The sequence below is a fragment of the Hemiscyllium ocellatum genome, chromosome 37 (genome assembly GCF_020745735.1).
Source record: "Hemiscyllium ocellatum isolate sHemOce1 chromosome 37, sHemOce1.pat.X.cur, whole genome shotgun sequence".
Classification (NCBI taxonomy): domain Eukaryota; kingdom Metazoa; phylum Chordata; class Chondrichthyes; order Orectolobiformes; family Hemiscylliidae; genus Hemiscyllium; species Hemiscyllium ocellatum.
The window spans coordinates 36,352,969-36,376,379 of record NC_083437.1 but is presented as its reverse complement, the minus strand read 5'-3'; the positions used below and the strand labels follow the sequence as shown (position 1 = coordinate 36,376,379).

The following is a 23,411-nucleotide window of genomic DNA, read 5'->3' as shown; positions in this document are numbered from 1 at the left end:
CCAATTCACCTAACCTGCACATCTTTGGACTGTGGGAGGAAACCGGAGCACCCGGTGGAAACCCACACAGACACGGGGAGAACGTACAAACTCCACACAGTCAGTCGCCTGAGTCGGGAATTGAACCCGGGTCTCAGGTGCTGTGAGGCAGCAGTGCTAACCACTGTGCCACCGTGCCGCCCACAAAGGCCTAGAGTTATACAACAACAACACAGAGAACACCCCAGACCTGATACCTGCAATACCTTAGAGTGCAACAGAATTAAAATTGCTGGAAAAGCTCAGCAGGTCTGGCAGCATCTGTGGGGAAAATTCAGGGTTAACGTTTCAGGTCCTGAATCTTCCTCAGAATTTGCTGGAAAAGCAAATTTTAAAAAACTGAGTTCTGAGGGAGGGTCAGCAGACCCGAAAGGTTAACCGTGATTTCTCTCCACAGATGATGTCAGACCTGCTGAGCTATTCCAGCAAATTCTGTTAATGTTTCTGATTTGCAGCAGTTCATTCCTTTTTCACCTTGGAAAGAAAGCTGGATATGGTGCAATTGAAACACACAGCTGAACAATAGAGTTCAGAGACTAACTGGTGGTGGTCTTTGGAAAGGTTACAGTACAGGAACAGGGCCATTCAGCTTATAGTGTCTGTATCAGCTGAATAAACTACCCCCCCCCCCCCCGCCACCCCACACACACACACTGTCTTCCCTCTCTCCAGTTGCTGGTCCATAGCCCTTGCAGGGTATTTTAGGTCCGTTGAAATGAGTTGGACCCTGAGGAACTGCCTTAACTTTTTGACAAACCAATTGATAACGCACAAGGTCATCATTCGGGTGTGTGTTTGGGAGTAGGGGGAGAGCAGATCCTGCCTGACACCAAATTCCCGAGTTGTCCTGGGCACCATTACTCACTGGTGCCTCTCTGGGATTGATGGTCTGATGCATAGCCTTGCTCCACAGACTGCAACTTGATTCAGGAAAAAAAAGGAACATCAGACAATGCAGGCTTCAGCAGCGGGGGGTGCACACACACACACAAAGCCCAGGTTAATCTCTGATTTGACGTTTGAATTCCCAGTAGGAATTCTGTCTCACCCAGGAGCAAGCAGTCTGATCACGTCTGCGTGCGGTTATTGATTAACGCCGGGGTTCTGAGCTGCATTTCCGGGGGGTGGTGTTTTTAAAGCTGCTGTGTATCGCAATCAGGGGAGTGAATGGAGTGAGAGAGAGAGAGAGGGTTGCTGATCTGTATTCTGATTATGCAAATCTAAGAAAGAGAGAGAGAGAGAGAGACTGGAGCTTTGTGTGAGCTAGCCTTTACTGCTCTCGCTGGTTACATCTCTGTCTGTTCCTGGGTGGGTGCAAGCATAACTCCCCCCCAATCCTAACCCTCCCCCTTTCCCATGTCTTAAAAGTCGTGGGGGGAGACCCAGCCAAGGTACCGGGAGGGGCTGTAGCACCAGCTCAGGAGTTCTGCACGCTCTCTAAGACAGAAAAACACAGAAACATCTCCCTACTTCTCACTGAGTGGGACTTTGAGAGAACAGAGCGCCGGGAGAATGACTTTCCCCCTCCAGTTCTTGCTGCTGTCTCTCGCTGTCGATATTTCCTGGGGTTTGTGCCCGGAAAAGGAGCTGGAGAGTAGGGAAGAAGAGGCGAATGTGGTCTTAACGGGAACGGTGGAGGAGATTATGAACGTGGATCCCGTGTACAACACCTATTCCTGCAAGGTAAGGGGAGAGAGAAAGAGAGTGTGTGTGTGTCAGCGAGAAACTGCATCGGCTGGAACTTACACTCTCTCTGATTAAAGGCGACTGTCTACACGCCACTTGTTGCATGTTACATTCGATCTTACCTGCTTGGGAATTAACTCATTTGATCTCTTTTTGAAAGCCTCATTTTTTTCGAAGTCCGGTTTGCGAGAATCTCAGTCTGATCTCGAGGGTTCGGTTAAGGTGCGATTCTCACGCAGCTGAAATCTGACCTTTTCTCCCTTAATATTACACATTAATTCCTACCAAGGAGAAAGGGCTTGCTTCCACTTCCACTGTGGGTCCAGGAGGTGGGTGACAGCCTCTGTTTGTCTGTAAACCTGCTTTCATTATTTCAAGGCGCCGATTGAATTGGTAAACAGCCCAAGAGTTGGGGGGGGGGCATGGTTCAGTTTCAATGTCTTTGTTCATTCCTTAAAGCTTTGAGCTTTCAGGGGAAGTTTTCTTCTCGCTGGCAATGCTGACTCTCACCCTCAGTGGGGTTACAATGAGTAAACTCGTAAAAAGGTGGGATTGGTGCCTGTTCGAATTAACATGGCTGCAGGCTACTTAAACACTACAAAGAGTAACCTTTAAACAGTATAGCTGCAGGAGCAACATGCCCAGCAACTTCTGCACAGGAATTCCGACCTGTACTAATATAAGTTTGCTTACATTTCTGATTCAGTTGGACTGCTACGTTCCAGTTCATTGGTTCTGCACTGAACTCTAGACTATTTAAAATAAATAATATTTTGGTAGATTATAGATTTATATGGATCTTCTTGGACTGACTTGTAGTTGAGGAGATCTAGGGTTAATTTAACATTTCTTTTTAAGAAAGGGCAAATCAGTAATTAAATTTTACAAAGAAAACAGTGTCTGTTTGGAAGTGTAACTGGTTCTGAGATGAACTAAGACTTTAGCAATGAGGTTTTAGCAGTGTCTTGAATGAATTGTTGAAGGGAACTGTGGTGGTTTTTTGTTTTGGGTGGGTAGCAACTCATCCATAAAAGAAGGGAACACATTCTCTCGGTGTGAAAGGGAAAAGAGTCATGTGTTCAATTCACCTGAAGGTGGGGACATGAACTCGAAGCTCTCTAGTTTCACCAAGTGAGCCATATTTAAATACACGAGGCTTGACAGTGAGGGTCTGTCAATTAGTTTCACCATTGAGGGGAGTCACAGCCCGTTTCACCAATGCCCTTATTATTTCAATGCAGCTACCTGATCTGCTGTGCTAGTGCACCTGATTCGATTTTCATCCGGGCGTTGGGGAGGACAGTGGGGTGGGGGAATTCCTCTGTCCAAGCAAATTTCTTTTGTTGAATTGTCTGTACTGTTGAGGTGAGCCTAACTGTGCAGACCATAGATTGAAACTGGACTGTGGTGATCTGCATGACTCAGCACTGAACTGCATGAGCTATTGCACTGCAACCTGTCAGCTTTTGGCTTTACTTTGTGGAGGAATTCTCAGGATTTCTTTGGAATGCTGCAAAAATGTGATGTTAATCCAATTTACCCTACCTCCCAAAAGTTACTTTAGGGCGTGGCTCCATAGCCATTGGTTTCACTCGTTAAGATCTGTCGTTCGCGTGTATCTGCTGTACATTGCGTGTTTCCAACCATCGCAGTGATGCTCCTTCAACCTTTCGCAGTCCCTGAATTTGGAAATGGGGAAGTCTCTGAGGCTAATTGGAGTGTCCTTATTGCCGTTCACTGACGCAAGCTAATTCTATCTCCAGCATGAACTGAAGTAAGGTTAGTCCACATTGTCATTGTCAGTTGAAGCTTCAGATGATATTGCTAGTGACTGCTCATACAGTTGCTGCTGGTATCCTAACATACACCAAGTCACATCCAACCATCACCAGTGTTCATTAACCATTCCAGCTCACCAAGTGGAATCTCATATTAATACCTCTCATTTTTACTTTCAGATCCCTACGTAGGCTTGCACCTCCTTTATCTCTCTAATCTTCTACAGCTCTTCAACTCCAATTTTTTTTATTCATTCGAGGGGTGGCTATGCAGCATTAATTGCCTATCCCTAATTGCCCAGAGGGCAGTTAGAGTCAACCACATTGCTGTTGGTCTGGGATCACATGCCCAGACCAGGTAAGGATGGCAGATTCATATATGAAAGAACATAGACAATAGACAATAGGTGCAGGAGTAGGCCATTCAGCCCTTTGAGGCTACACCGCCATTCAATATAATCATGGCTGATCATTCCTAATTAGTATCCTCTTCCTGCCTTATCTCCATAACCCTTGATTCCACTATCTTTGAGAGCCAGATGGGTTTTCTTGACAATTGATTCACAGTCATCATTAAGTTCTTCATCCCAGATATTTATTGAATTCACATTTCTCCATCAGCCATGGCAGGATTTGATCTCCAGAATGCTATACGGGTCAACAGTCCCAGTGATGGTCCCACTCTGGCCTCTTGTGCATCTTCAATTTTAACCACTCCCAACACTGGTGACTTCAACTGCAATGTCCTGAGCTCTGGAATTCCCTTTATAAACCTCTCCAGCTCTGTTCCCTTTAAGAAGCCCTTTTAAAGATAATTTCTTTGAAGCTTTTGGCACAGTGGCTTAGTGCTGCTGCCTCACATCGCCAGGGACCCAGGTTTGATTCCAGCCTTGAGCGACTGTCTGTATGGAGTTTTGCACCGTCTCCTTATCTGAGTGGGTTTCATCTAGGTGCTCTGGTTTCTTCCACAATCCAAAGCAGTACAGGTTAGGGTGAATTAGCCATGCTAAATTGCCCATAGTGAACATGGATGTGTAGGTTAGGTGCATTAGACTGGAGAAATGTAGAATAATAGAGGTAGGGGAATGGGTCTGGATGGGATATTCTTTGGAGGGTCGGTGTGGTACCTGTTGGGCCAAATGGCCTGTTTCTACACTGTAGGGATTCTATGATCTCAGAGATGATCTAGTTTCAAATTTTATTTTATTACATTCCTATTAAGTTCCATGGAATGTTTTACTACTCCAAAGCTACTACACAATCGAAAATGATTGTTAGCATCAAAATCTTCTGTTTTGTGAGTTTTTTTTTCATTTGTTCATGGGATGAGAGCATCATAGACCAGCCTTTATTGGAGGGCACTTAAGAGTCAACCTCGTTACTATGTGTCTGGAGTCACATGTAGGCCAGACCAGGTAAGGACAACAGATTTTCTTCCTCAAAGGACATGAGTGAACCAAGTGGATTTGTAATGACAGTCAATAATGGTTAGGCCAGTTTTTATACCAGATATTTTGTTTTTTAAAAAAAACAAATTTCCACATATGCTATAAAGGGATTTGAGCTCATATTTGCAGCGTATTTGTCTGGGGGTCTGGATTGCTAATCCAGTGACATTACCATTACAGCCATGACTCCCCTTCCAGTGATTGCACTGTATTGCCTGCACAGGTAACAGGATAATTCTGTTATAGACTGTAATATGGTTATAATATCCTTGGAAGTTATTGTTAGTATCTATTTCCATGTTCTCACCACTACGTGGAAATAACCAATTAACTAACAGTCATTCTGTTTAGAGTCACTGCAATTATAACTTGTGGGTGGTTTACTCTTTGTAAAACCTGAACAGCATTCAAGTCGGTCCCAAATACTACTCACACAAGCAACCACTTTGACTAATTTTACAGGGCAATCCTTGTTTAATGTGAAAACTGGTGGGAAAGCACAAGCATCAGCTCTTAATAGCTGGTCTGAGACGTTGCTGTCTGAGGAGGGGTTCGATGGAATGGGACGAGATTTTCGATTTTTGCACAAAAAATAGCTTTGATCTCTTGAAGCTTATGAAGATTCTGAAAACATTTGACAGGTTAGAAGCCGAGAGGTTGCTTCTCCTGGCTGTATGCCTGGAACTCCAAGGCATAGCCTCAGGCTAAGCCATTGATCATTTCAGACCGAGGTAAGGGAGAAAGAGTCTTGGCTCGAAACAAAGTGAATCTTTGGAGCAGCTGTGACTGCTCGGGTGTGGAGCAAACACACGAGGCAAAGTCAGGGTTGGTGGATTTTTGGATTCTGGATGAACTGAGGGAGGTGGAGATTGGATGGGGAACTGGGAATGGGATCAAAGGTTAGCCTTATTAAAAGGTACGGCACACTCAAGGGGTCACTTGGCATACTTCTGCTTCTATCTCGATCTTGTGCTGTTCGCTCATCTCGATTTTGCTTCTCGTCTCCTGTCCACACGGCCATGTCTCCTTCTACTGGTTGCCCCCAGTACCTTGTATAGCCCACCCTTCTGTATGTTAGCCCAGGCCAGGTCTTCCCAAAGTGGGTGTTGGGAATCCAAATTGGGTTGTGAGTTGAAATTTCATATTTGCAAGTTTCAAGGCAGCAATGGCTGACCTCCTCCCCCTCCTTCTCCCCACCCCACACCCATCAACCCCTAACTCTCATTGACTTCCTTCCTGTCTCCATGCCCCACTGCTCCCTGGGTGGTTGTAGCAAATTTCAATCCTTGTTGTGGTTCTGTTCGCTGAGCTGGGAATTTGTGTTGCAGACGTTTCGTCCCCTGTCTTGGTGACATCCTCAGTGCTTGGGAGCCTCCTGTGAAGCGCTTCTGTGATCTTTCCTCTGGCATTTATAGTGGTTTGACTCTGCCACTTCCGGTTGTCAGTTCCAGCTGTCTGCTGCAGTGGCCGATATATTGGGTTCAGGTCGATGTGTTTGTTGATAGAATCTGTGGATGAGACAAACCACTATAAATGCTGGAGGAAACATCACAGAAGCGCTTCACAGGAGGCTCCCAAGCACTGAGGATGTCACCTAGACAGGGGACAAAAGGTCTGCAACACAAATTCCCAGCTTGGTGAACAGAACCACAACAATGAGCACCCGAGCTACAAATCTTCTCACAAACTTTGAATTTCAATCCTTAAAATAGGGTCATGGTGGGAAATAGGTAGGAACCTTGGTCATACACAGAGAATCATACCATTAGACTGGACAGAGAGCAACATTAACTGGTCATGCTGGAAAATCTCAGCAGGTCTGACAGCATCTGTAAGGAGAGAAAAAAGCTGACGTTTCAAGTCTAACTGACCCTTTGTCAAAGGGCTTTGACAAAGGGCCAGTTAGACTCAACGTCAGCTCTTTTCTCTCCTCACAGATGCTGCCAGACCTGCTGAGATTTTCCAGCATTTTCTCTTTTGGTTTCAGATTCCAGCATCCGCAGTAATTTGTTTTTATGAACTGGTCATAACTCTGTCCACATCACCTCTTAGTGTTCCTGGATTGTAACTGGGACAATGTAATAGAGTTATAAAACTATCAATATATTGAGACTTTTCAAATTGCTACCCAGCAAGTGCATCATGTTTGATCACTAGGGAACTATCTGTTAAAATGATAGCACACAGGCTGTGATCCAGAAAGCATGGGGCTTTCAAGTTGCTGGATGATGGAGTAGAAAATTTCAGTCTGTGTTCCTATTGCTCAGCGCTATTGAGTGACTCTTGGAAGAAACAGGAAACGTGGGCACATTGAATGAAGGCAGGGTTAAACTCAAGCTGTTGGAATTTCCCTTTTGTCCCTTTTCCCCGATCCTATTCTGTGAGAAGCACATTTTAAATTATCCCAGCCAAAACCAATGTGTGAACCTGATGATGGCTACTTGGAGGTGGGTGAGAAGTCAAGTCTGAGCCTGACTCTCTCCTCGCTGGCCTACAGCTTGTTACTCTCTGGCAGTTTGGAGTTGGAGTCTGAACCATGGCAGTGCCTCAGTTTAATCAGCTGATACATTTGAGATGTCCTTGCCCAAACCAGTGCTGCCCAGGCTAAGAAAGTAAACTGATACTTTTGTTTTGCTTACTGTATTCTCTCATGGGATTTAGGCATTGGTGGCAAGGCCTATTCCTAATTACCCTTGAACAGAGTAGTTTGCGCAGCCATTTCAGAGGGCAGCTAAGAGTTTGAGAATGGAAGTGCATTAAGCCAAACCAGGTAAAGATTCACATCTCCTTCCCTAAAGGACTTTAGTGAGCATGATGGTTTTTACATTTAAAAACCATACTTGTCAAGGTCACCACCACTAGGACTTAGTTTACATTCCAGGTTTATTTATTGAATCCAGCTATCCTGGTGATTTGATTTGATTTATTTTTGGCACATTTGAAACCATGCTCCCAGATTATGAACCTGATGAATAGCCGTTACACCACCATCTCCCTTCCTGATCTGAGATCCACTGTCTCACGTATGAGATTACTATTCTGAACAGGGGACAGGTGAAACAGGAGACAAGTTTCGATCACTGGGTAGAAGATGTGCTGTCCGATAGATAAGTCGATGCTGGTAAGACTTCCACCAAGGCACCAGGAGGTGATTTACCCAAGAAAAATATGTAATGTACCCAAGTGGCTTGAAATAAATGTCGCGTCGGTTTAAACCACAGGGAGATCGGGTGCACTTTGTCGTTTTTCACTTCCTATTTAGAGACTGAAACCAATTGCTCCTTATCCCAGTCCATCCCCTCGTACTGTTCTGCGCAGGCCCCTTGGATACCAACGTGGGAAGCAAGCAGATAGCTAATAAAAAGACAGCATGTGAGACCCACTGAAATATGTCTCACTGATTCTCTCAGACGTTTGAAGGTTTGAAGTTTCAACTCTTGAAAATGCTTCTAGCAACTGGGGGAGGGGTGGGAGCAACATGAGAGCTATCAGTGGCCTTTTGCTTTCAGAGCTGATTGACACTATTTAATGCAGGAAGCCTCACAACACATCAGTTCCAGATTGATATGAAAAGTAAATTTCAAACCTGTGATGAGCACTAGGCTGGAGTGAGAAATTCCTTCCCTCTACTTGTAAGCCAATGTTGGCTTGGAGTTTACTCGAAGGAATGGGAAAAATTCCTCCAAACACACTTTTATTTTTACTTTGCTTAGTGTGAGCTAAGCAAACGCTAACCTTAACTGTGACAGACTGACCTTGCTCCGTGGAAATACTTGAGAACAAAGGGCAAAGCACTGAGGTAGCAGAAGGAAGAGCTTGTCTTTTATAATGGCTTTCGATCAGTCTATGCTTGTTCCAAAGTGCTCCACGCAATTGTGTTTTAGATGTGGAGTCACTGCTGTCTCATGGGAATGTAGCAAGGTCCCTTACGCAACAGGTAAGTCGAAGGTAGTGTCAATTTTTTTAAAAAAAGGGTAGCAAAGAAATGGAGATAAGCCAGAGAATTGGGAGCATTTTAAAAATCAACAAAAGCTGACAAAGGGGAAAAATAGAGGTAATCTGTTCAGCCTCTCCTTATAGCTGAGGCCCACCAATCCTGGAAACACTCTTGTAAAGCTTTTCTGAAACCTTTCAACTTTCACAACATCCTTCCTATAGCTGGGAAGTCAGAATGCAGTATTCCAAAGTCTTGTACAGCTGCAACATGACCTCCCAACTCCTATACTCAATGCACTGACCAATAAAGACCAGTGTACCAAATGCCTTCTTCACTACCCTGTCTACCTGCGACTGTACTTTCAGGGAAACTGCACTCCCAAGGTCTCTTTGTTCGACAACACTCCCCAGGACCTTACCATTAAGTGTATAATTCCTGCCCTTGTTTACCTTATTTAATTTATTTAAATTAAACTCCACCTGCCACCCATTGGCCCATCTTTTATACTCTGAGGTAATCTTCTTCGCTGTCCACTACACCTCCAATTTTGGTGTTATCTGCAAACTTACCAACCAGACCTTCTATGTTCATATCCAAATGATTTAAACTAAAAACAAAAAGTAGTGGACCCAGCACCAATCCTAGCAGCACACCGCTGGTCACAGGCCTCCAGTCTGAAAAGCAACCCTCCAAGACACTCTCTCAACTTCGATCCAATTTTGTATCCAAAGTCAGCTTGGCTTCATGAAAGGGAAAGCATGCATCACAAATGTGTTTTGAGGAGGTGACATGCAGGATAGCTAAAGAGGAAGGAGTAGATGTAATGTACTTGGATGTCCAAAAAGATTCATAAAAGTACCAACATTCGATTATTTAATATGATAAGAGCCCATGTTGTTGGGGTGGGGCAGTAACAAATGTAGAGGATTAGCTAATAAAGATAGATTTGGGATAAAGGAGGCTTTTTCAGGATGGTAAGTGGAGTACCACAGGCATCAGTGCTGGGGCCACAATTATTTACAGTTTAGCATACATAATGATTTGGGGATGGAAGTGAAGATACTATCACTCAGTTTGCAGATGAAGCAAAAATCATTGGGAAGGTGAACAGGGATTAAAAATGCCTACAGAGCGCTATAGAATGAGCAAAAATCTGGCAGATAAAATCTGACGTTAGAAAATGTGAGGTTACACACTTTGGCAGGAAGAATAGAGTCGCTGAATAATAGCTAAATGAAGAAAACTGCAGCACAGAGGGATTTGGGGGTTCTTCTGCTCACGTTACTAAAAGCCAGCATGAGGGCAGCAGTTAGTAGGCAAGACAAATGAAATTGAAGCAGAAATTGTTGAAGAATCTCAACAGGTATGGCAGAATGCGTGGAGAGAAGGAGGATGACTGGACCTGAAACTCCAATGCTACCAGACCTGCTGAGTTTCCCCAGAAGTGTCTGTTTCTGTTTCAGATCTCTAGCATCCACAGTTCTTTTTGTTTTTGTATATATAAAGCTCTGGTTAGGCCCCATTTGGAGTACTGTGTCCAATTTTGGTCTCCACACCTCAGGAAGGACATACTGGCATTGGAGCGTGTCCAGCAGAGATTCATACGGATGATCCCTGGAATGGTTGGCCTAACATATGAGGAATGGCTGAGGATCCTGGGACTGTATTCGTTGGAGTTTAAAAGATTAAGGGGAGATCTAATAGAAACTTACAAGATAATACATGGCTTGGAAAGGATGGACGCTAGGAAATTGTTTCCGTTAGGCGAGGAGATTAGGACTCGTGGACACATCCTTAGAATTAGAGGGGGTAAATTCAGAACAGAAATGTGGAGACATTTCTTCAGCCAGAGAGTGGTGGGCCTGTGGAATTCATTGCTGCAGAGTGCAGTGGAGGCCGGGACGCTAAATGTCTTCAAGGCAGAGATTGATAAGTTCTTGATGTCACAAGGAATTAAGGGCTACGGGGAGAATGTGGGTAAGTGGAGTTGAAATGCCCATCAGCCATGATTGAATGGCGGAGTGGACTCGATGAACCGAATGGCCTTACTTTCACTCCTATGTCTTATGGTCTTATATGACAGATGAAATTATTGGTCTAGTTTTTCCTAAATCTATATGAAGTACTCGTCAGACAATACTTAGAATACTGTGAACAGATTTAGTTTCCTTATGTAAAGAAAAATAACTGGCATTGGAAGTGTTCGAGAGAAGATTCACTAAGCTGATGCCAAGTGTGGAGGAATTGTCTTATGTGGAAAGGTTGGTGGTGGTAGATGCCTGGAACAAGGTGGTAAGTGCCCGAAATGCATTGCCAGCAGAGGTCGTAGAGGCAGGCAACATAGATTCATTTAAGGTGCGTCTGGACAGATGCATGAGTAGGTGGAGAGCAGAGGAATACAGATCCTTAGGAATTGGGCAATGGGTTTAGACAGTGGACTTGGATCGGATCAGGCTTGGAGGGCCAAAGGGCCTGTTCCTGGACTGTAAACGTTCTTTGTTCGGAGTAGGTTGAGCCACTACTCACTGGAGTTTAGACAAATGAGAGGTGACCTTATTGAAACATGCAAGATTCTTAACGGACCTGACAGATTGGATGTAGAAATGATGTTTCCCCTTGTGGGAAAGTCCAGGACCAGACTGCATCATCTCAGAACAAGAGCGAGCTATGGATGAATTTCTTCTGAGATTGGTGACTCTGTGGAATTCTTTGCTGGAGAGGGCTTTTGAGGTAGGGCCATTAAGTATATTCAAGACTGAGACAGACAGACTTTTAGTCAGTAAGGAAATTGAGGGCTATGGTTATAAGGCAGGAAAGTAGAGGTGAGGACTACCAGATCAGCCAAGATCTTACTGAAAGGCAGAGTGGACTCAATGGGCCAAATGGCCAACTTCTGCTCCCAAGTCTAGTGGGCTTCTTAAATGATTGTGGATCTGCTATGTTTCATCATGCTACATCTCACATAGTAGAACTTGACACATACGTTGTTAAATGTCCCCGTAACACAATTGAGGTGGGAATTATTGGACAGTAATCAAGAACAGTAACCCTCAAAGACTTTAATTCTTCCTTCTTAGCTTCAGGGGAGCAGAGTCTAATTGTCGCATTCTAAAGCTGCTCTGGTAGAGATGGGTTATTAATTGAAATTAAGGCTGACTGGTTTCTGCTGAGAATCATGAGGGACAATATATCAGCACAAGTGCCTTGGATGGCTAGGTAAAGCTGTATTGCTTGATCATGCTAAGCTGCGAACAATCACGTGGAGATTCAGTTCCACTCATACAATTGGTGAGAAGGTTTCAAGGAGATCCTTGCTGCAACTTACCCTCTCTCTGGAAGTCGTGAAAAGGGCAAATACTTGGGTGAGTTGGTCCTGTGCAGACACTGGCTCCCTTTTCTGATCTTGGTGTTTGAGTGCTGGGCAAATAAAGGTGCACAACACCATTCCTCTGGAGTGGTAGGCCTTGCTTTTCTGTTACAAATCTTGCTTTTGTTACTGTTCCACTCAAGTCTTGGTAAAAACCGAAGAACATTGTTAACACGTTGGGGTGGGGGAGACTGTTTTGACTGCTCCTAGTTCTGATGAAAGGTCCTAAACCTGAAACGTTAACTCTGTTTCTCTCTCCACAGATTCTGCCAGACCTGCTGAGTGTTTCCAACATTTTGTTTCTATTTTTAGTTTCCAATAGGCACAAGATTCTGCTTTTCAAGGATGTTGATGCCAGGCTGAAGCAGAAATGGTGTTAACTATAATTCCTCCTGCCATAAGGGAATCAAGGGTTCTGTGGCTCATAAGACCATAAGCTATGGGAGCAGAATTAGGCCATTCAGCCCATTGAATCTCCTCTGTCATCTCACAAGAGCTGATATATTTCTCAACCTTGTTCTCCTGCCTCTTCCCCACAATCCTTGATTCCCCCTTACCAATTAACAACCTATTTATCTCTATCGTAAATGCATTCAATGTCTTGGCCCCTACAGCTCTCGGCAGCATTTTAGTTCCACAGAGTCACCACCCTCTGGCTGAAGAAATTTCCCCTTATCTCAGTTCCAAAGCGTCGTCCCTACACTCTGAGGCTGTGCTGTCAGGTCCTAGCCTCTCCTACTGGGTAAACAGCTTCTCCGTGTTAACATTGCATTTGTCTTCCTATCTGCCAACTGAACCTGCATGTTAATGTTAAGAGAATCCTGAACTAGGATGCCCAAGTCCCTTTGTGCTTCAGATTTGTAAAGTTTTTCACCATTTAGAAAATAGACCACGCCTTTATTCTTCCTACTAAAACACATAATATCACGCTTTCCCACATTGTATTCTATGAACCACTCTCCTAGCCTGTCCAAGCCCTTCTGCAGCCTCCCCACTTCAACACTACCTGTCCCTCCATCTATCTTTGTGTCAGCTCCAAACTTAGCAACAACGCCTTCAGTTCCTTTTGTCCAGAATGTGGTCCCAATGTGGATCCTTGCAGAACTCCACTAGTCACCAGCTGTCATCTTGAGAAATTCCCTTTTATCCATACTCTCTGCCATCTGCCAGTCAGCTAGTCCCTGTCCTTATTCCTGATGAAGGGCTTTTGCCCAAAATGTCGATTTCGCTGCTCCTTGGATGCTGCCTGAACTGCTGTGCTCTTCCAGCACCACTAATCCAGAAAATAGTTCCCGTCTCTGCCATTAACTTGCCTCTAACACCATAGGCTCTTGTCTTGTTGTGGTTCTGTTCCCCAAGCTGGGAATTTGTGTTGCAGACGTTTCGTCCCCTGTCTAGGTGACATCCTCAGTGCTTGGGAGCCTCCTGTGAAACACTTCTGTGATCTTTCCTCCGGCATTTATAGTGATTTGTATCTGCCGCTTCTGGTTGTCAGTTGCAGCTGTCCGCTGCAGTGGTCGGTATATTGGGTCCAGATCGATGTGTTTATTGATTTGAATCTGTGGATGAGTGCCATGCCTCTAGGAATTCCCTGGCTGTTCTCTGTTTGGCTTGTCCTATAATAGTAGTGTTGTTGTGGGACAACAACACTAAAGGGAGGAACCACCTTATATACTCTGCATGTTAACAATAAGCCACTGGCTCAGTCTTTAGCTTTGCCACCCAGATCTAGACTTGAACGTCACTTTGATTCACTCAGGAGCACTTTCACTCAAATTAGAGGGTTGTGGGTTCAAACTACAGTCTTGAATTCAGCAAGTATTCTGGGCAATCCTGTACAGCAGAGAGGGAGCATGCATTGTTGTTGCTATTGCTGTTTGAGTCAGTAAACCCCTGTCTACCTTGATTTGATTTAATATTGCCACTTGTATCGAAGGACAGTGAAAAGTTTTGTTTTGTGTACAGTACAGGCAGATCATACCGTACAAAGTGCATTAGGGAAATAAACAGAATGAGAAATACAAAATTACAGCTACAGAGAAGGCACACACAGAGTGGGATCAACATTAAATTTAAAACTTGAATTCTCCCATGGATGTTGAAGACATGCAGTGAATTCTTCCAGTTTGGCCGACACCAGCTAAATGGATTTAAATTGCCACTTATCCTATTTGCCAAATTTGAAACCTTCCTGTTGCCAAATTGGCTGCTGCAAATACATTTCCAAATTAATTAATTGGTAGTGAAACACTCTGGGGCATCCTGAGGATATGAAAAGTGCGGATATAAAAGTTTATCTTTCTTTTTCACTGTTTCTCTGCCAAGTTGCTGGAGGCATTGTACTTCGATCAAACACCTCTCCCTCTCTCTTTGCATAGTGTCTCAAAGTGTGGTTTCCCATTCTGTCTGCATCTTCCTCCCTTTTGTGATGTTACATAGACATGTTGGTGATATACTGTCGGCTGGATGAATTGCTTTCATGTGTGACTCATTATGTTGCATGAAACCAGAAGATTAGGAGGAAAAGGAGAGGGCTTGTTGGGGATATTGGGGTGGAGCGGGGAAGAAGGGTGTTGGAATGCCCTCAGCTGAATGTCGTAGAAAGGCTGCACTGGTTTCTCTTTCTGATTGAACTAGGGGATATGCCCTGCTCGAAGTGTCATCACCAAAATGTGTGGAGTCATAGTGGTGTACAGCACAGGGGAAACAGATCCTTTGGTCCAACTCACCCATGCTGACCAGATATCCTAAATTAATCTAGTCCCATTTGCCAGCACTTGGCCAATATCCCTCTAACCCCTTCCTATTCATATGCCCATCTAGATGCCTTTTAAATGCTACAATTGTACCAGCCACCACCACTTCCTCTGGCAGCTCATTCCATACACGCACCAACCTCTGTATGGAAAAATTGCCTCTTAGGTCCCTTTTGAATCTTTCCCCTCTCACCCTTAACCTGTGTCCTTTAGTTCTGAAAAGACCTTGTCTATTTATCCTATCAATACCCCTCATGATTTTATAAACCTCTGAAAGGTCACCCTTCAGCCTCCAATGCCCCAGGGAAAACAGCCGCAGCCTATTCTGCTAGTGAAAACAACAAATACTGGAGATCCCTGCCAGTCAGACAGCATCCATGGAGAGAGAGAGAGAGCAAGCTAATGTTTTTGAGTTGAGAAATTGCTCTCCTGCTTGAGGGGCCTTGGTTATGTAGGAACATGGCAGCAAGGGTTGATCCAACCTGCTCTCACCTGCCCTTCCATTCAGGTAATCATCTACCTGAATGCCATATTCTCACACTACCCTCTTGCCTTGAGGTCAATAGTAACTAAGAATCTATCAATACCTGTCTTGAAATTAATGACAGAGGTTTCACAACCCTCCAGGGTAGAAAATTCTCTGTTAGTACTTGTTGTAATAATTATAAGCTTTATTATAACGCAACAGCCTTTTGGATTAGGAATAGTACAAACTTGTAAATACATCACTTTCCTGCCTTAAATATTAATAGAGGTAAATTCTGATCAATTTGAGACAAATGCTTCAGTTCCATTGAGCTCTTCAGCAATGAGCAAAAGTGACGTGGGGGAGCGAAACATTTTCATGCAAGTGGTTCAGGTCTGAATGCACTGCCTGAAAGTCTGCTGGAGGCAGGTTTACTTGACACTGAAAGGAGGTCTGGGTTCTTCTGAAAAAGGAAGAAAGTGCAGTTTCGAAGAGAATGGTTCAAGGTGAGATGCACACTTGGAGACAATCAGTCAAATGGCCTCTTCGTGCCCCCTAACAATTGTGATTTCAGTCAGTAGACTTGACAGTGCTACTGGAGTCAAGAGTAATCTTGATGACTGCATTGCAGTCCTCGTTATTTATACTCATTGGGCACTGGTTTAAAAGTGATGTAACTTGCAAAGACTACGGGTGATTTACAGAGGGCACTCCAAGATTTTGACTAGCAAAGGTGAAGGAACGGTGATATTTTTCAAGTCAGGATAGTATATGACTTCTTGGGGAAATTGTAGTCGGTGGTGCACCCATGTATCTGCTGCCCTTGCCCCTTTAGATGGAAGAGGTTGTGGGTTTGGAATGTGCTCTCTAAGAAGCCTTGGCATATTTCTGCAGTGTGCCTTGTAGGTAGGTTACATTGCTGCTACTGAGCATTGGGGGTGGAGGGAGTGCCAATCAAGTGGGCTGCTTTGTCCTGAAGTTTGTCGAGTATTGTTGGAGCTGCACTTATCCAGGCAAGTGGGAAGTGCAGGGGAACCTTGATTATCTGAACGAGATGAATGGGCGCTGTTCCATTCGGAAAATTGAATATTTGGTTAACCAATTCAATCCCTTTCCTCTGTGGCTCGGGGTTTTGTATTAAGTCTGCTCCCTGTTCAGGAGACCTGCAGCAGCACAGCATGCACGAGCCCTTGCCTGCGCCCCCCCCCCCCCCCAATCTTATCTCATCCAACATCGCTCCCCCTGCCCACCCCAAACCCTGTCCAACACTGCTCCCATGCTCGACCCCCACACACACCCCCCGCCCCCGATCCACGCCCCAAACCCTGTCGAACATCACCCCCACTCCCCTAACACCGCCTCAAGCCCCGTCCAACACTGCGCGCCACCCCCCACCCACCCATCCGCCCCCATCAGTCCTGGACTGTTCTCAGCAACACTTTTAATCACTGTAAACAAAAAACACAATCTGTGTTGGACACACGTCTTTGATGTAATGTTTTGGTCAGGATCTCGAGATCTCCTGTGATTTTCAGATAATTGGTATTTGGATAATCGAAGTTCCTCTGTATTCCATAACATTCCTGACTTGTGCCTTGTAGATGGTGGACAGGATTTGGGGAGTCAGGAGGTGAGTTGCTCGCTGTAGGATTCCCCATCTCCGACCTGCTGTTGTAGCCTCTGTATTTATGTTTTTAGTTGAACACAGTGCTCCCTCTATAATCACTCAGCCTAGATGTTGTGTCTGAATCTCAGAAGTGTGACTTGAATCTCCAGCCTTCTCCCTCCAAAGCGAGTGTGGACCCTAAATTCACTGAAGACTTTAAAAATCATTTCAGTGGAGATCTGCCTCCTGTCGGGAGCACTCGGTTCGGATATTAATGTCTTGTTGCTGTGCATTGCAGGTACGTGTCTGGAGGTACCTGAAAGGCCGTGAGACGGTGAAGAATGAGATTCTCCTGGATGGTGGGAATAAAGTGATGATCTGTGGCTTCGGCGACCCCTTAATCTGTGACAACCAGGTTTCCACGGGTGACACCCGGATATTCTTTGTCAACGTGGCGCCGAAGTCGATGTGGCCTACTCACAAAAACGCGCTGATGCTCAGCTCCAGCCTAATGAGGATTACCCTTCGAAACCTGGAGGAGGTGGAGAACTGCGTGGAAGGTTTGGATTTTATCTTTGTTGTCTCCCTTGTGCTCGTTTGCCCTGCTTCATTTCCCCTTCCTCCCCCACGTCCACCCCCAATTCTGGGTCTCAGAGTAGTTCCTGTAGTCTTAGTGTGAGCATGAGAGCGACTGTGCCACATGACCCTGCATGAGTTGTGGCTGATGTTAAAAGTGATGCCGATAGGAAGTCTCGAAGCTGGGTGTTGGCAGAGGGCTCCAACGTGGAAGAGATTGCAGCTGTGCCTGAGCTTTTCTTCATTTTCCATCCCCACGTTTGTTTTTTAAAAAACTACATAGGAGTCTTTAGGAAATGTCAGGAACGTTATATTTTTCCCCTGTAGTATCCAGGTGCTAAAACCAAGAGTTGCTCCTACTCCTGTTGGTCAAGGACAGGCCAGTTTGCTGTAAAGCGCATTTCATCAGTGCGATGGCCTGATTGGGGATGCTATTTCTAAAGAGCAAACTTTTAAAACATGTGTTGGGTGTAATGCAATTATATCACCAATGCTTTAAAAGCTGTTTCTAAAGCGCAACTCTTCAGTAACACGGGATTGCACAAGAATGCAACCATCGCGTTATAGAGGAACTGATTGTACTTCAACCATCCACAAAAGATACAGGAAGGCTTTATCTAAATTACATTTTAAGTGAGTCTCCATTTTATTATGTAGGTAAATGCTACAGCCAATTTGCTCACAGCAAGGTCTCTTCATAAGTATACATTGTGCACGCAATTAATCTGCTTTGGTTGTATTTGAGACAGCAATGTTGACTAGGGTAAAGAAATATGGGATTTTTCACCTAAACTGGAAGAGTGGTGGATTAAATCCTTTATCTAAAGGGTGCTGCCTCTGACCATGCATCAATACCTCAGGTCTATACATTTACATTATGTCCTCAATCCTTCAAGTGGGATTTGAAGATGACTGTAAGGCGAGAGGACTAACTGAAGTATGCTACAAAAAGTGACAATTGATCTAATTGAGGAAGGGGGAGATCTGTTGGCCACCTTATTGCTGATGTGCTAATCGGTGACACTATGTTGGAAATTTCACTTGTGTGGATATCAGTCTTGGACTATTGGGGCTTGTCTCTCATTCTTTCCTCTTTGGGGCCTCTGCATTTCCTGTGCTTAGATTCGCATGTGTAGAATAACCACACTGGTGTCACGTGAGAGAGTTTCCAGCAGAGATATACCGGAGTTACAGGAGCATGGGTGAAGAATGAAGACCAAACTGGAATGGAGAGGGACGGAAAAGAAATAAAGACACACATGGGGCAGCATGGTGGCTCAGTGGTTAGCACTGCTGCCTCCGTGCCGGGGACCCAGGTTCGATTTTCAGTCTCGGGCAACTGTGTAGAGTTTGCACATTCTCCCTGTATCTGAATGAGTTTCCTCCCACAGTCCAAAGATGTGCAGGTCAGGTGGATTGGTCATGCTAAATTGTCTGTCGTGTTCAGGGCTGTGTTAGGATGCATTAGTCAGGGGGTAAACATAGAGTATTGGGGAATGGGTTTAGGTGGGATACTCTTCAGAGGGTCCATGTGGATTTGTTGAACCAAAGGCCTTAATTCCATGTTGTAGGGAATCTGTGATTTAAATGAATCATGAGGTCAGTGTCAAACTGCATAGAAACAGATCCTTGGGCCCAGCAAATCTATGCCAATCAATAAACACCAAGCTACACTAACCCCATTTACCTGCACTCGGTCCACAGCCTACTATGCCCTGGCATTTAAGTCCTTGTCCAGATGCTCCTTGAATGTTGTGTGTACCTGCCTCCACCACCCTCTCAGGCAGCACACTCTGCCACTGTACCATGCTGAGAAACAGACCCAGCATATCCTGTTTCTCCTCATAACTGTGACTTTTCACCTCGGGCAGCATCCTAGTGAATCTTGTCTGCACCCTTTGCAGTGCAATCATGTCCTTCCAATTAATTGGCAACCAGAACTGCACACGTTATTCCACCTGTGGCTTAACCAATGTTTTATAAAGCTGTAACAAGATGTCCTTGCTCCTATATTCTCTGCATCGTCTAATGAAGTGTCCTGTATGCTGCCTTCACCACTCTGTCTGTTTATGCTGACATGTTCAGGATTCCATGGACTTGTACACCAACGTCCCTTTGTTCCTCAGTACTCCCCAGGGACTAATTGGGCATTGTGTAAATCCTTCCCTTATTGTGTAAATCTCTCCCAAATTGCATCACCTGACATTTATCAGAATTAAATTCCATCTGCCATTGCTCTGCCCAGTTTACCAGCTGTTCAATCAGACTGTACCCTGAGACCGCCCTCCTCAGTATCACCAATTCTCATGTCATCTGCAAACTCATTAATTTAAATCTTCTACATTCACATCCAAGCCATTAATGTACCTATCAAACAGCAAGGGCCCCAGCACCAAACCCTGCGGTACACCACTCCACCCTTTGCCTGCTATTTGTAAACCAGTTTTGGATCCAATTTGCCAACTTGCCTTGGATCCCATAGAGTGCCCTGAGGTCCATGTACACCTCCTCAACTGCACTACCCTCACCAATATATTTAGTCACCATTTCAAAAAAACTCTAAATTAGTCAGACACAATCTTCTTCTAACAAATCCATGCTGACTGTCCCTGATCAACTCTCCCTTCCCAAGTATTGATTTAATCCAGTCCTTCAGATTATTTTTCCAATAATTTTCCTATTACTGACATCAGACTAACTGATCTGTAATCACGGGGCCTATTCCTGCTGCCCTTCTTGAATAAACGAAACACATGAACTGTTCTTCCATCAACTCTCACTTCACCTGTAGCCAGCAAGGTATCGAGTATCTCCATCAGGGCACCAGCAATCTCCTCCTTTGCCTCCCATTGCCTATGGGGATTTATGCACCTTTATGCCCATTAAAACATTGAATACCTCCTTATTAGTTTTAACATGCTCTAGACCCTCACCATCCCAACTGAAATCTCCAACAACAATATCTTTGTCCTTTTGAATGCAAACAAAACATATTCATTTTAAGACCTCACCCAAAGGCGGCACAGTGGTTAGCACTGCTGCCTCACAGCGCCTGTAGACCCGGGTTCAATTCCCGACTCAGGCGACTGACTGTGTGGAGTTTGCACGTTCTCCCCGTGTCTGCGTGGGTTTCCTCCGGGTGCTCCGGTTTCCTCCCACAGTCCAAAGATGTGCGGGTCAGGTGAATTGGCCAAGCTAAATTGCCCGTAGTGTTAGGTAAGGGGTAAATGTAGGGGTATGGGTGGGTTGCGCTTCGGCGGGTCGGTGTGGACTTGTTGGGCCGAAGGGCCTGTTTCCACACTGTAAGTCTAATCTAATAAATCCTTTAACACCATGCCCAGACTGTTCCATTGGTCTCTAATAGGCTCCAATCTTTCCCTGATAATCCTCTCGCTCACAATATACTTGTAAACTACCTTGATCCTTTCCCTTAACCCCATTGTCAAAGATATTTTGTAGCCCCTCTTTGCCCTCATATATTTTTGAGCATTTCTCTACACTCTATAATTCTGAAAGGCCTCCCCTCTTCTAGCTGTACCTGACCTAAGCTTTCTTCTTTTTCTTTATCCCTTGACTTGCAGAGTTTCCTGGACATTTTGCCCTTCACTTTGAGAAACACACTGGCCCTCTGAATTTTCTTTTAAAAGGCTCCCACATTCTAAATGAAGACTTATCCTAGGTAGTTGCTCCCAGATTGATGCACAATATTGAAATTTGCCCACCCCCAACTTAATTTAAGACCATAAGATATGGGAGCAGAATTGGGCCATTTGGCCCATCAGGTCCATCCACCATTCAATCATGGCTGATACATTTCTCAATCACATTCTCCTGCCTTCTCCCCATAACCTTGATCCTCTAACTAATCAAGAACCTCTTTCTCTGTCTCAAAAACACACAATGATTTAGTCTTCTGCAGGAATGAGTTCCTCAGAGTCACCACCCTCTGGTCAAAGAAATTCCTCCTCTTCACAGTTCGAAAGGATTGTCCCTTCACTCTGAGACTGTGTCCTTTGGTCCTAGATTTGATTTCCTTTTCCCCCACCCCACTCCAAACCCACAGGCAGGTGAGCATGAACTGTACCCCTTGGGATCTTTCCTGCTTGTGAAGGCTGCAGCGGAGGATGGTGAATTCTACATTCTGCTTGTCTCCGATATCGGAGACATTTTTAGTTCTTTTGCTGCCGAACTGGTGAAATCTGAGCTATTTTCTGTGCTCTGTGAACGGAAGATTGCACTGAGCTTTTGGAGCAGGTACTAAACTGGAAAATCACTCCTGAGCACAGGCCAGTCCAGTCGTACAGTAGTTATATAGTTGTGGATTAGTGGTGCTGGAAGAGCACAGCAGTTCAGGCAGCATCCAAGGAGCAGCGAAATCGACGTTTTGGGCAAAAGCCCTTCATCAGGAATAAAGGTTATATAGTTGTGTCATTCCATGTGACTTTTGACTGTGGGAGAAGTGGTTGGAATTTTCTTGCAAACTCTGAGCTTTCCTTTTCTGGAAGAAACTGAACTTGCATATCCCACTAACATCAAGTGAGATTGCCCAAACACTGATTAGAACGTGGGCTGAAGACTTAACTCTCCAAATTCCTTGCAGTCCTTGATTTTTGAGCATAGCCTCATGAAGCTGAAACACTTCAAGGAAATAAAATGATTTGTGTCAACACAGGACATGTATTATGATTTGTAGGCACTTCACAGACATATTTTGTTGTGTTTCTCATTACTTGATTCATATTTTATTGCGGAACTCTGGTTTCTTGTTTGATGGAGCTGTAAAATTGGAAAAGAAGATTCGAAGTATTTGTGGGCAGCACGGTGGCACAGTGGTTAGCACTGCTGCCTCACAGTGCCAGGGACCTGGGTTCAATTCCTGCCTCGGGTAACTGGCTGTGTGGAGTTTGCACATTCTCCCCGTGTCTGTGTGGGTTTCCTCCCACAGTCCAAAAATGTGCAGGTTAGGTGAATTGCCTATAATGTTAGGTGAGGGGGTAAATGTAGGGGAATCGGTCTGGGTGGGTCGTGCTTTGGCAGGTTGGTGTGGACTTGTTGGGCCGAAGGGCCTGTTTCCACACTGTAAGTAATCTAAAGTGACCACTGATACAGCAAGAGAAAGTTGATCCATGTTGGCAGTATTTGCCACCTGGCAGGTGTGCTGGATTTAGCTTTGTCATTTCTTTTTAAATTTCCACTGCACATGTAGTCATGTCATTGAACTAACTGTTAAACAATGCCCATAATAAATTTTTTTAACTTAAAAAGCCACGTAATGGGGAATGGGGTGGTAATCTGTGACATGCCTAGATGTTCAAACTAGGAAAAAGGTGACCTTACATTCCAATTCTACGTTTCCTGTCCTTATTCTGAAGGCGTTGCCTCTCTGCTGGCGTAGAAGTTACAAGGATCTGTTGTCCTCTGGAATTTTCACATTTGATGATGAATCTTTAATTGTGCCAGCCCAGACTCCAACTTGGAAATGGTTGGCTTGATACAGTTGAAAGAGCTGGCTGTAATAATCAGTGGATTTAGAGTCATAGAGATGTACAGCATGGAAACAGACCATTTGGTCCCACCCGTCCATGCTGACAGATATCCCAACCCAATCTAGACCCACCTGCCAGCACCCGGCCCATATCCCTCCAAACCCTTCCTATTCATATACCCATCCAAATGCCACTTAAATGTTACAATTGTACCAGCCTCTACCACTTCCTCTGGCAGCTCATTCCATACCCATATCACCCTCTGC

At 44.7% G+C, this 23,411-nt stretch overlaps 1 protein-coding gene across 2 annotated transcripts in view; it reads left to right on the top strand.

Moving 5' to 3' along the window:
* The first annotated feature begins 1,252 nt into the window (after positions 1-1,252).
* Positions 1,253-23,411, top strand: part of agrn (agrin) — a 526,525-nt gene continuing 504,366 nt past the window's right edge. For both annotated transcript variants that reach the window (XM_060852337.1, XM_060852336.1), the window contains exons 1-2: positions 1,253-1,722; positions 17,382-17,643. In XM_060852337.1, the coding sequence (XP_060708320.1) occupies positions 1,552-1,722; positions 17,382-17,643 (433 nt within the window). In that variant the 5' untranslated portion in view covers positions 1,253-1,551. The remainder of the gene's footprint in view (positions 1,723-17,381; positions 17,644-23,411) is intronic.